This window comes from Hyaena hyaena, unplaced genomic scaffold, assembly GCF_003009895.1.
Source record: "Hyaena hyaena isolate Hyena2069 unplaced genomic scaffold, ASM300989v1 scaffold_256, whole genome shotgun sequence".
Lineage (NCBI taxonomy): Eukaryota > Metazoa > Chordata > Mammalia > Carnivora > Hyaenidae > Hyaena > Hyaena hyaena.
In genome coordinates this window covers 1,753,288-1,766,998 of record NW_024080885.1, presented here as the reverse complement: position 1 = coordinate 1,766,998, position 13,711 = coordinate 1,753,288, and the positions used below count along the sequence as shown (strand labels likewise).

At 41.4% G+C, this 13,711-nt stretch overlaps 1 protein-coding gene across 4 annotated transcripts in view; it reads left to right on the top strand.

Moving 5' to 3' along the window:
• RPGRIP1 (RPGR interacting protein 1) overlaps positions 1 to 13,711 on the top strand; it is an 85,643-nt gene that overhangs the window by 29,046 nt on the left and 42,886 nt on the right. For 3 of the 4 annotated variants that reach the window (XM_039245256.1, XM_039245255.1, XM_039245253.1), the window contains exons 1-4: positions 5,747 to 6,066; positions 7,653 to 7,813; positions 8,269 to 8,412; positions 9,126 to 9,276. In XM_039245256.1, coding sequence (XP_039101187.1) covers positions 5,826 to 6,066; positions 7,653 to 7,813; positions 8,269 to 8,412; positions 9,126 to 9,276 — 697 coding nt within the window. In that variant the 5' untranslated portion in view covers positions 5,747 to 5,825. Of the gene's footprint in view, positions 1 to 1,625; positions 1,650 to 2,937; positions 3,085 to 3,556; positions 3,631 to 5,746; positions 6,067 to 7,652; positions 7,814 to 8,268; positions 8,413 to 9,125; positions 9,277 to 11,611; positions 12,065 to 12,226; positions 12,379 to 12,799; positions 13,143 to 13,711 lie in introns of those variants that run through there. The other variant, XM_039245257.1, reaches the window with a different exon arrangement.

Genomic DNA, 13,711 nt, shown 5'->3' with positions numbered 1-13,711 from the left:
TTAACAAAAATTACAAAACTACAAGGAAGGATCATCTGGCAGTGGAATGAATGATACAGGTTGGCTGGTATAAGTAAAGGGATAAGGTATGAAATGACTTCAGTGGTACAAAGGAGGCAGGATGATGGTTCCCACCAAGCCAGTGAGAGACGCCCATTGCGAAAGGACTGTATTGGCAACTTCCAGGAAGTAGAAGAATGGACATCATCACCAAAAGGGAGTGGTTGGGGGAAAAGGGGAAATGAAAGATGACTCCGGGGTATCTAGCGTGGGTTAGAAGATGGTGATGTCATTCATCTAGACTGGCTATAGCTAGCACTGTCCTGGGTATTTCTGTTCTGATGGGGACAAAAGGCATCTTTCCAAGGTCAGCCCCCAAACCTGTGTTTTGGAGAGAATATGCATATGCTTGTAGTCTTTTCATTTGGTTAATTTTGGTAGCACCTACAGAATTTGGAAATATGGGAAAGAAGATAATTTAAAATTGTATGAGTAAATAGCAGTATTTGTAGGATTACATTTTTAAAAAATAACTCCATCTATTCCTCCATCACATTAAAAGGAAAAAGGAAGCAAGCCATTCTAAATTCTTACCCATGTTAGTGGGAGTGGTAGAGATGGCCTGAAATGGTGAGTAATTACCCACACTTTTTTAAAATGTAGATTTTACAATTTGTTTTTCTCCAGCAGTTTACCTTTCTACTCATCCTTTCTTACACATGTAGTAAAAATCAATTGCATTCTCTTAATCCCCTTGCAGTAAAATATGGTGGTCAGTAGCATAGACTCTGGAGTTAGACAAGCCGAGGGAAAGTTCTGCCTCTGCCTCTTGATAGCGGTATGACTCTGAGCAAGTGACTTAGCTCTCTGAGCTTTGGGTTTCTCATTTTTAAGGTTTAGGTAATAATGTCTACCTCTCAGATAGGCTGTAAGAATTAAATGAGATATAATATATGTGGAACAATTATAATGATCATAATGTAATAGTTCATGGAACACATAGTAACTGCTCAACCAACAATAGCTGTTGTAGTTAGTTTGGTTATTTTTTCTGTTTCTAAAACTGGGAAAAGAGCTTTTTGAAGTACGCTGAGTAAGAATACCTACTTTGAAAATAAATATTTTTCTTGGGTAATCTACCAAATGCAATACAAATATGAATAAATGATCTTTCATCCTTTTTAAAGAAATTGTGTCATCTGTTATGTTCACAGACTTCCTGGCAAGCTAGGGCAAGGGAAAAGTAGCAGCAATTAGTAAAAAAGTACACAAATGAACTTGATTTGTGAAAATCTTTAAATATCTCTTAGGGTCACCTGGGTGGCCCAGTTAGTTGGGTGTCTGATTTCAGCTCAGGTCATGATCTCACAGTTTGTGGGTTTGAGCTTCTTGTCGGGCTCTGTGCTGACAACTTGGGGCTTGCTTCGGATTCTGTGTCTTCCTCTCTCTCTCTCTCTTCCCCACTTGCACTCTGTCTCCCTATCTCTTAAAGAAAATAAATAAAACATTTAAAAAAATTTAATATCTCTTAAACTAACCATTTAAACATTTGTATTACAGAGATAAATATCAAAATAAACATCAAGCTGGTGTATCAGTAGAATAAATGTATTTCTTTCTTTCAGGCATATGAAGCTCTGCTCCGGAAGGTACTAAACAGATTCTTTGAATCTCTGCTTCTTAGTAGTAAGAGTAATAAAACCCAAAGAAATTTGTGTTAATCTTCAAGTAATATAACACCAGAATTCAGCCAAGGAAATTGAAGTTATTATGACATATAATTTCTTTTTCTTAATGTTTATTTATTTGGGGGCGGGCAGAGAGAGAATCTCACCCAGACTCCAAACCTTCAGCACAGGGCCCCTTGTGGGACTCAAACTTACAAACTATGAGATCATGACCTGAGCTGAAATCAAGAGTCAGATGCTTAACTGACTGAGCCACTCAGGCCCCCTATGATATATAATTTATATTAAGACAAATGTACTATTACTATTGTCAAAAGATAATTCATTGTGCCATTTTCATAAAACTGAAATATGAGATCTGAAATATTTGGAATAATCTTTTTCAGCCTATTGCTAGAGAGAATTATATAGCATTTGTTCAGAAATTCCTAAGAGTATTCCTCTAGCATGTATAAGGTGTTGAAATATAGCAAAGGTGTTGCATATCTGCTCTGAGTTCTTAAATGTTTAGCCCCACTCACTCCTGTGAGTGGAGTACAGAGAAGTTGGGTGAATGTCCATGATTAAGAGTAACTAAGACAGGGGTTGCCTGGTGGCTCAGTCAGTTAAGTGTTCGACTCTTGATTTCAGCTCAGGTCCAAACCCAAAATTCCAAAGCCTGCTTGGGATTCTGTTTCTCTCTTCCTCTGCCCCTTCCCTGCTTGCTATTGCTCCCTCAAAATAAATAAAAATAAACTTAAAAAAGATACAGAGTCTCTAGTATTTAAAAAAATATAAGAGTTACTAAGGCAGAGTTTCCAGCATGAAGAGCCATAGCTGGTCCTCACCAGAGATGTCCACCAGAAAAATGCACACTTAACTTCTAGAGTTAACATGTCACACTTTGTGAGGTGCAACGGGAAGAGTATATCACCATAAAAAGCATTCAAATAGTTTAGAAAGTAAAGGCAGCTGTGAAAGGTGGCACTTCACTTAGAACCAGGGTATGATTTGAACCTTGGGAAAATTAATGCTCCAATTATGGATTGTAGTTTCCTGGAGTGGAAAAATCCTCACTAAAAGGGAAATGATACTTCCTGAGAAATACCAGGATGAAAAACAAGGTCAGTTTACAGTGCAAAGGCACCATGCTATGAATCAAAACCATTTTTCTTGACATCCACTAGGGAATGCTAGGGTTGCTGGTATCTTGAGACCATCTCTGCTGAGTGATATGACCATTCCCAGAGCAACTTTCCTTTTGCCCTAGAATCAGGGAATCCTGAGTGCAGCCCATGATGCCCTCCTCAAGCAAGTGAATGAGCTCAGGGCAGAGCTGAAGGAGGAGAGCAAGAAGGCTGTGAGCCTGAAGAGCCAACTGGAAGAGGTGTCCATCCTGCAGATAACACTGAAGGAGGTAAATAATAATAATTGAAAGATAGCATCAATTGTCAGTTACATTTCAATTTCAGAGATGTTAAAAAATGCATCTTTGCAAAAATATGGCTGTTTATTTTTTTCATATGAGTAAAATGAGGCTCCAAGTGGTTAAATAATTTGGTCAAGATTACCCCATTAGGGGGGAAACTGGGATTTATACTTTGTCCTTTGAAGTTTTTGCTGTATTATAGTGTTCTGCTGTTTCCTTAACAGTAGAAACCCAGACACCATGAAAATTTGCTTCAGAGAATCCTCATTATTTCCAATAAAAGCTTCTATCATATTTTAAATTGGTTTGAGTCTTTCTGGTTGAATGGCTATTCATAGACATGGGAGATGAACATAGATAGCCTCCTACCCAAGCCCTACTCTGCTACAGAAGGGGAAAGACCTGTGCAAGGAGATTGATGATTTGGATTTTATCTCAGGCACTTTACTGTCATTCTTAGTTTCAGGAGAGAGTTGAAGACTTGGAAAAAGAACGAAAATTGCTGAGTGATAATTATGACAAACTCTTAGAAAAGTGAGTACCGAGGTTGGGTCCCAGAGCACTGTTTGTTACAAAAGACAGTTACAGATAAGGCTCCTCACATTCTAAAAACATTACCCAGTGTTGATAAGGATATGGGGAAGCTTGCACTTATATAGTAAGAATATAAATCAGCAGAGTCTTTTTGGAAGGGAATTTGATGCTATCTATCAAACTGTTAAACTTGCACATACATGTATTTGCAAAGATAATATATAATAAGAATGTTAATTACTGCATTGTAATAATGGAAACATCCTAATTTCCTTTGATAGGGATTAAGTAAATCATGTTGCATCCCCACAATAAAATACTATGAAGCTGTTAAAAATGAAGTAGACCTAGGGGCACCTGGGTGGCTTAGTCAGTTAAGTGTCTGACTTTCGCTTAGGTCATGATCTCACGGTTCGTGGGTTCGAGCCCCTTGTTGGGCTCTGTGCTGACTGCCAGCTCAGAGCCTGGAGCCTGTTTCAGTCTGTGACTCCCTCTCTCTCTGACCCTCCCCTGCTCACACTGTCTCTCTTTCTCTCTCCTAGAAATAAATTAAAAAAAAAAAACATTAAAAAAAATGAAGTAGACCTATATGCCTAAGATATATTGTTAAAAGAAAAGTCAAGTTACAAAAGAGTATGTTAACTCTGACTTAATTTAGTGTGTGTGTGTGTGTGTGTGTGTGTATGTGAATCTGCAATCCTCTAATGAGATGAAAGGATTAGAGTAGGGCAAAGAGGCATCCTCACTTTTAATCTATATACTTCTGTATCACGTTGATTTTCCACAGCGAGCACATATTCATTTATTAATTTTAAAATTTAAAATACCTAGAAGTTAAAAAAAAAAGTTAAATGTGCCTTCTGACTCAGTTTAAGGCAGCAGAGGGTAGATTAGGGATGTAGTATAGGAGCATCCTGGCAACATCTGATCCTCTTCAACTCAGTGAAACACAGTAGTGAAACAAATGGCAAACAATACTACTGGCCTCTTCCCTTCATCACTCAGAATGTTATCTTCTTGGATCATGTAATGTATGGACAGGAAGTGCCAAGAACTCTTAATACTAGCCAAAGCAAGTTGTTTTTAGGCCACATTTATTCAAATGATAAATAAAAAAAAGACATGCAAATATAATAGCTTGGGGGTGCTTGGGTGGCTCAGTTGGTTATGTATCTGACTCTTGGTTTCAGCTCAGGTCATGATCTTGCAGTTCGTAGGTTGAAGCCCCACACTGGGCTCCAGGCTGGCAGTATAGAGTCTGCTTAAGATTCTCTTTCCTTCTCTCTCTGCTGCTCCCTTACACACGTACGCAACTCTCTTTCAAAATAGATAAACTTAAAAAAAATGTAATAGCTTGATTATCAATATCACTTCAAAGACCATGTGTGTTTTACACTCAGAATGGGTCAAACCTGATAGCTAAATACAGGGGTGTGCAGGGTACAGTCATTGAGAAGTTTAATTCCTGCCATTCAGTATAGTAATTTATAATCTAGTTCTAAGGCAAGAGCTTTCTAGACCAGCCATTGATGAAGATAAGTAGAGGAATGGAGTAAGGAAAAGAGGAATTTCTGGTCCTCATTTTTTTTTTTAAATATTTTTATTTATTTCTAGGAGAGAAAGAGAGACAGCGTGAGCAGGGGAGGGTCAGAGAGAGAGGGAGACACAGAATCTGAAACAGGCTCCAGGCTCTGAGCTGGCAGTCAGCACAGAGCCCGACGTGGGGCTCGAACCCACGAACCGCGAGATCATGACCTAAGCGAAAGTCGGACGCTTAACCGACTAAGCCACCCAGGCGCCCCTCTGGTCCTCATTTTTAAAAGTTTATTTATTTAAGTAATCTCTGTACTTAGCCTGGGACTCGAACTCACAGTCCTGCAGCCAAGAGTCCCATACTCTTCAAACTGAGCCAGCCACAGGCCCCTGTTCCTCATTTTTAATTCAGCAGGCCTAAGAATGTCTTGGTACACAATATTGTGCCTAAAGAAAGTCATAGTGCTGGAGAAGTTCCTTGGGAAAGGGATGTGACTTGGATTCTTTGCTCAGTTGGGGTATCTGAGACCTAAACAGAAGTGACACTAAAGAACTCCTCAATAGGGCCTAAAAGTTCCAAGACAGTTGGTAAATGACAGTTGCAGAGAAAGCAGGGACGGAAGAAACATGTAGGGGAATGAATGATGTGTTAGGCGCAGGAGATGCTGAAACTGTGTATTGAAGACGTCACATCACACACCTTTGAGTATTTATCTGACACGTCTCCCCTTGCTCCTTACTTATTTCTCATTTTCAGCATGCTGGACAGCAGTAATCAGCCTCACTGGAGCAATGAGCTCACAGCAGAACAGCTACAGCAGAAAGTCATTCAGTTGCAGGATCAGTTGGATGCTGAGCTGGAGGAGAAGAGGAAAGTCTTACTTCAGCTGTCCAGAGAAAAAGGTAGGTCAGGCCGTGAAGACCTTTCTCAAATGAGTCTTTCTTTACATCCAGTGTGGGAGAAGGGAGCTTGGGCCGACATTTCTAGTATCCCCTCACTTGATCGTATTTTTGTGTGGGTCAGGGATAACTAGAATGTGAACACTGGTATTTAGATCAGATTTACAATCAAGAGAGCATGACACCTGCCTCAAGTGCATATATTTTTAGATGTAATGAGTTTTCACTTGGGAGGATGAAAACTCTTAAATTTATCGTTTTTAAACATTCACTTTATTTATTGAAAGTATTGAAAGTGAATTTCTCTGCCTCTTATTCTTCTCAGTCATTTTAGAGGTTATTGGGAGCCTTGTTTTTGGTTTGTTTTTTGTTTAGTACCTAATAGCTCAAATTGAGAAGCAAATTACTGCTCTTGGTTACCACTGCCATTTCCACCTGTCTTAACTCTGAGACCACAGTAGAGAGTTACCCTGAAGATTTTTAATACTGTCAAAGAGACCTTTGTCTCACTTATTTTTTCTAGGCTGGACCTTGATACTTAGTCGTATCAAACTTAGATTTCATCAGAGACTAGTACATTCACATAGGAGAGTGATGGAAAAGAAATATGACATCAAGAAAGAGAGGAATCATAAAAGGATAAAGCTCATGAACACATGCTAAGGACCTTGTAGTTTGTACAAAGTACGACTGAAATCTTGTAAAGACCTTGGAGTAATCTAATAATCTCCCCCCTCTAATGCATGATAATGAAATGATCACACTAAACACGGATCACTTTCCTTCCCTAAACCACCCCCCCCAACCCAAACAGACACACACAGAAATTCCCAAATGCCCATTCTCCCTCCCTTGACATCAGGGTGGGGGTGGAGGTGGAGGTGGGTACCACAGGGAGCCCATAGGAGAGAAGTCAGAATGGAGTTGGGGAGGAGTTGGAGAGAGACTAGTTTGGCTGGTGCTATCAAAAAGTTTGCACTGTAGGGGTGCCTGGCTGGCTCAGTGGGTAGAGCATATGACTCTTTTTATTTCCTTTTAAGTTTCTATATTTATTTTGAGAGAGAGAGAGAGAGAAAGAGGGAGGGAGGGGGAAGGGAGGGAGCACAAGTGCAGGAGAGGAGCAGGTTTCCAACTTGGGAGCTGTGAGATCATGACCTGAGCCAAAATCAAGAGTTGGACTTTAACTGAGCCACCCAGGTGCCCCTACATGCATCTCTTAATCTCATGGTTGTGAGTTCAAGCCCCACATTGGGTGTATAGCTTACTTAAAAAAAAAGAGAAAGAAAAAAAAGAAGTTTGCATTATCCTAGACAGCCAAGTGCTTCTGTTTGCTGGTGATGGTGGTGGTCGCTATGGTTCTACAGGTGTTTTTTGTTTTGTTTTTAGAGTCTCAAGTGTCAGCTCAGTTTACTGAGTCAATAAGCCAGAACCCCTTTGTAGAAATAAGAGAGAGTTGCACCTGTAAGGGTAAATTTATAAAATGAATTAAACATTAGGGGGAAAATTTAATTCGAACTTGATCCAACTTGAACCATGATTACCGATAACCACTGGGTTTCAACTTTCTGGATGATTTTTTGCTCCCCCAGATCAAAACAAGAATCTGCATCTTGAAGTCACCCATCTGCTTCAGAAGCATAAGCAGGAAGTAGAGATCCTCCAGAGTCAAGACTTGATTTCCCAGTCTCCTGACAAGCAGTCTGAACCAGCCACTCACCCAGCTCTATTCCAAGAGACCATTCGGGTAGAGGTAAGAGCATGTTTAATCAAGCAAGTCCCCTGTCCATAGAGATGGCTGGCGTATATTCCTAGAAGAGATCAGAAAAGTAACTAAATGATTTTTGTCCTGATTGAGGACGATATTCAGAAGGATGTGAGAAGGCTGAGAGTACAGTTAGCTTCATGAGCTCCACACGTTTTCCCCACCCTTCACAGTTTTTAGCATCTAGAATGCTTTTTCACATGAGGACTTGAAATGACCTGCTGAAGAGCAAACAGCCTTCAGAAGCTCTGTAACTTATTGCTGCTACCAAACATGAGGTAGTAGGGGAGAAAGCCCTTATGAAGTGACCTAAATCTTCTTATTTTTGGGAGTAGAGTCCACTGCTGGTATTTTGCTATTGCCAACAACTGCTTTAATGAGCATCATTATTTCTGTGCCTGCCATATTTATACTCCCTTTTACCAATACTTTTCTCATGATAGCCACGTGAACCAGAAAACCAGGAAGAAAAGAAACTGTCCCAGATGTTGAGTGAGTTGCAAGTGTCGCACGCAGAAACCACACTGGAACTAGAAAAGACCAGAGACATGCTTATTCTGCAACGCAAAATCAACGTGTGTTATCAGGTGCAAGAAAGGCTGGTACAGGAAGGGGCTAGATAAATGGGCACACGGGGACCACTTCCCTACTGGGCATGAAGCGGGGCCCATGTTTCTAGAGCTGTTGCAAGGGGATACGCTGCCCTGAGCAACACAGAGTGTGCTGTCCTTTGATGTGCTTGAGGACTCACGCCAGCCCCATGGCACCTTTACAGTAGAAACCTGTGAAGGGGCCATCTAATGAGAGTGGCAGGTATAAAGCTTCTGGGGTGAAATTTTCCCAGCACTGGGAAGCTATTCTCCTTTGGCACTGATAGCACTACTGGTCCTAAAGGGGTCTGTGATGAACCCAAGATTTTTTTCTTGAGGTTCACTCTGCCCCATGTGGGAGATAATGGAGTCTCCTTTACCAGGCAAGTGCCACCTTTTTTAAAAAAATTTTTTTAAATGTTTCATTTATCTCCTGAGAGAGAGAGAGAGAGAAGCACAGCATGAGTAGGGGAAGGTCAGAGAGAAAGGGAGATACAGAATCCAAAGCAGGTTCCAGGCTCTGAGCTAGCTGTCAGCAGAGCCCAACATGGGGCTCAAACCCACGAACCGTGAGATCATGACCTGAGCCAAAGTTGGACACTTAACCAACTGAGCCACCCAGGCGCCCCTGCTAGTGCCACCTTTTTATCTGGGCTCTTTGGTGCTGGGTCACTGAGATAGGAAAGTTCAGACATTTTTTTCTGTTTCAGGAGGAACTGGAGGCAATCATGACAAAAGCCGATAATGAAAATAAAGATCACAAAGAAAAGCTGAAGAGGTTAAATCAACTCCTAGACCTCAAGAACAATCGTATCAATCAGCTGGAAGGTATTTTGAGAAGCCATGGCCTTCCAATATCCGGCAAGTCTTAGTCCTTTGTTGTCGTCTTGGCCCCATCACATAGCGACTGCCTGTGCTCCCTTTGTGCACCTGCCTGGAAGGTTGCCTCGTGTGTCTTGCATGTGACACATCCCTCCTCTGCTGTTCTTTATCCCATATTCTTTGGTGTTTTAATACATGATTAGTGGCTTCTTTTCCTCCATCATGTCAGTAGCTTCCTCTTATTTCTCAGAAGAGCTTCACTGGGGCCCAGCAATTGCTGGATCTGTTTTGAGAATTGAGAGCGAATCACTGTCAGCCCTCAGGGTGGCTTAACACACTTCCTCTCTCAAGACCGTTTTCCACAACCCAGGCCTATGTAGAGCTTTATCACTCATTTCTCATCATCCTTTTCTTTAATTTCTCTCTAAAAGTCTCTAAATTCTTTGTTGCAGTTTGAGGATGTCGACATGATAGGGCAGCTGGCTGGACGCTTATGCAAATTTCATAGTGTCGTACTTCCTATATTTAGTATAGTCACTGCTCACCAGGAGCTGGTTTCAGCCTCACATACTAAGAATATTGGCTTTGTTATTACACTCCATTTTGAGAGTACAATACCTGATTCACACTAACCAAGTTCACCAAAGATTGATATTTAAACCAGATTGGTCATTTATTATTTTATGACAGAAGCTGTCTCATTGCTGCCATGAGAATATTTGGAATTACTGTTCAGAAAAGCCCTCTCTCTGGATATCAGTAAGCATGTTACTTAGTGAGTGTGGAACTAGAGTAAGGGAGGTGGGTCATGTTGGGGAATGATTCATCCAGGCCAGGGTGAGTCGGTTAAAAAAAGTCACTGCCGTTATAACAAAGGAAATCCCCGCCTTTGATTGAAATTCTCATGTCTTTCAGATTCAGGATCTTTCTCCTGGGACAGTGCAGGATAAATACTTTTATCTGCTTCTAAAGATTCATTTGCTTTAACTCATAGTTCTTTTATTACTGATATGATCAAAGAGTTTTTCATATGTTTAGCAGTTATTCGTATTGTTTCTTCTGAGAATTGCCTGTTTCTGTCCTTAACCTGTTTTAATAGTACATTATTCATTTGTATAATTTCTTTATATGCCAAAATTATTAACCCCGGGTCATGTAACACAAAACTTTATTTATTTATTTATTTATTTAAAAGATTTTTTTAAATGTTTTTATTTCTGAGAGAGAGAGAGACAGCATGAGCAGGGAAGGGTCAGAGAGAGGGGGAGACACAGAATCCGAAACAACCTCCAGGCTCTGAGCTGGCTGTCAGCACAGAGCCCGACGCAGGGCTCGAACCCACAAACCGTGAGATCATGACCTGAGCCGAAGTTGGATGCTTAACCGACTGAGCCATCCAGGTGCCCCATCACAAAACTTTAAATATATTTCATTTAGTTGTGTTAGTCTCTCTAGTCATTCATTTTGTACCTTATCAATTAAGAAACCATTAGTCTAATTTTTGTATCCCATTTGTTTTGGGCAAGAAGACATTCTTACGTGTTCAAAATAATTTTATTCTACTGTTTTAACTCTTATTTTAGGTCTTTCACCATTGATACACTGTGATGATTCAAATACTCCCCGGTTTGAAGTAGACTGTATATCAAAGTTTCTGATTGGTTGGGGACATGGGAGGTAATGCACAGATTTGGTAGACTGTCACATATCTTTTCATCCCAATGAAACACAGTATTTTCAAAGTCTTTCCAGTAAGTTTTCTCTCAACTTTCTACTCCATTACTCTCTGACTTTAAGTGGATGTGGGTTGGTTTTTGTTTTGTTTTGCTTTTGCTTTTGCCTTCTTATTATGACAACAAACTTTTAACAGAATGAAGATTCTTGTGACTGATCTGGCTGGAGAAGGGGAATCATTTCTTGGTGGAGCTCAATGTAATGTAATAGGCAGTATGACTATAATTTGGTGTTCTCTCAATGGCCCGTATCCCAAATTTTTGGAAAAGGCCATATTTTCTGTTTCAAGTGCTTCTCTGTTGGAATTAACAATTAAATTAACTCAGAGGACGGTGCTGTAAGATAAAACAATGACATCTGCAGATGAAATTGTGGCTCCAGTGTTTTCCTGAGCTTAGCATTTACTCTCTAGTCATTTGTTTTGTACCTTATCTCAAGAGCAGGCCTTGGGTTATTTAGCTATCATAATTCAAAGCTCCTACTTGTCATTCTATTTCTTTTCCTTTTGAATCATGTTGTCTTGAAATAATCACAACTTGGACTTTCATCATGGTGTTTATTCTCCTTCTGTCCAACTTATTTTACCCTGAAGAAGAGCTCTCTATGCTTTAGTGGCTAGGCAGTTTTCTTTTCCTTCTAGAACAGCTCAAAGATGTGGCTTATGGCACCCGACAGTTGTCATTATGTCTGGAAACACTGCCAGCCAATGGAGATGAGGATAAAGCGGACATTTCTCTGCTGCATCAGAGTGAGAATCTTTTTGAGCTGCATATCCACCAGGCCTTTCTGACGTCTGCTGCCCTGGCTCAGGCTGGAGACACTCAACCTACCACTTTCTGCACCTATTCCTTCTATGATTTTGAAACCCACTGTACCCCACTAGCTGTGGGGCCACAGCCCCTCTATGACTTCACCTCCCAGTATGTGGTAGAAACAGATCCCCTGTTTTTGAACTACCTTCATGGGGTTTCAGTTCGGCTTGATCTACACCAGGCTATAGCCAGTGAGCACCACATCCTTGCAACTGGATGGATTTACTTTGAGAGGGTGCTGGAGACTGTGGAGAGGGTTCATGGCTCTACCACACTTACTGGTAAGTGTTATCGGCTTCCCACAGCTCCCAGGACTAATGGAGAATTTCCCAAAGCCTATTGTTGCTCTTCTGGTGGTTTTCCATTTTCTTCCTCTGGCCTAATTCTTAATCCTTGCCACACCATCTGTGTCTTCCATGCCTTTCATACTTTCTGCTACCCAGGAGCTGGTGGAGAAGACTTCGGGGTGCTAGAATACTGGATGAGGCTGCGCTTCCCCATAGAATCCAGCCTACAGGCATTCAATAAAGGAAAGAAGGCTCAGGCCTACCTGTCAGCCAATGTGCTTGGAGCCTGGGAGGCCCAGGAGGATAAGGTGAGAAAAAGGATGGCCCATGCATCTGAAAGGAGCCTCAACGAAGCAGTTCAGGAGAATGCCTCAGTCTTCTACTCCCAATAAGTATCTGTTGAATGTGAATGAAGGAGAAAAATGTCATGCCACAACTCCAGATTCTTCCCTTGCTCAGGCTTGGGTTTGAAATAAATCATGCCCTCGGAGCTAGCTGCCTCTCCCAGCTGTGAACAAAATAGCTTCTCTGTTCCTTTCTCTAAGATAAGGCTTGAGTGCCAGCACCTCTCTCAAATCACTGTCTGCCAGAGCCAGTTTGCAGGCAGGTGACCCAGTCAGGATTCTACAGTAGTTTAGGTCATAGCTCTTCCTCGAGGGTGCTGGGCTTCACCCACAGCAGCTCTCTCAGGCTGCCCTTTTCCTTCATCCAAGACCATCATCTTTCCAGTCCAGATCAGATACTTGGAAGCATCAGAATGAGCTGCGGGTGGAAATCATCAGATGCTATGGGCTCCGGAGTCGGTGGCCGGGAACGCAGCCCAGTCCATACGTCATGTACCGCTTCTTCACCTTTTCTGACCACGACACTGCCATCATTCCAGCCAGTAACAATCCGTACTTTAGAGACCAGGCTCGATTCCCAGTGCTTGTGACCTCTGACCTGGATAAATATCTGAGGCGGGAGGTCCTGTCTGTGTATGTTTTTGATGATGAAGATGCAGAGCCTGGCTTGTATCTTGGCCGAGTCCAAGTGCCCTTGCTTCCTCTCGCACAAAACAAATCCATTAAAGGTGGGAGTTCAAGGTTATTGCATCTTTGTGCTCTCTTCCCAGTGTTGCCTTCCTGTCCTACTTTTCTTTGATTACTTGCTTGGAACAGTCTCTCTCAAAAAACCTGCTGAGAGGATTTTAGAATATTGTCAAGAGCAACAGAGCAGAAGACTCAGAGCCTCACTAATCCTATGGAAGCATTGGCTTCTTCTGCTTCTTTTTAGCAACAAAAGCAAGATTCTTAAGTGGGTAGACCCACCAACCTGAAGTCCATGCGTCCATCTCTGAACAAACCTTTTCTGACTCTATCGTGCTTCCCAGGATTTGTGTTTACTTAAGGCCTACCTATTGTCTCTCAGCACATGAGTGGATATCAGATTATAAATGGTGTCCTTAATACTCTCCCATAATTCTCTTGCTTCTTTTAAACACAAGTTAGACTTTCATGCCATTACACAACAAAGGCAAATTTCTTGGATCATTTTTCCCCACGATACAGAGCTGAGGTGACCTTAAGAAAAGGTCACCTCTCTGGTTACAGTATTGGAGGGAGGGTGAGGCAGAGGTGTCTGTGCTCTCATTATGAAGTA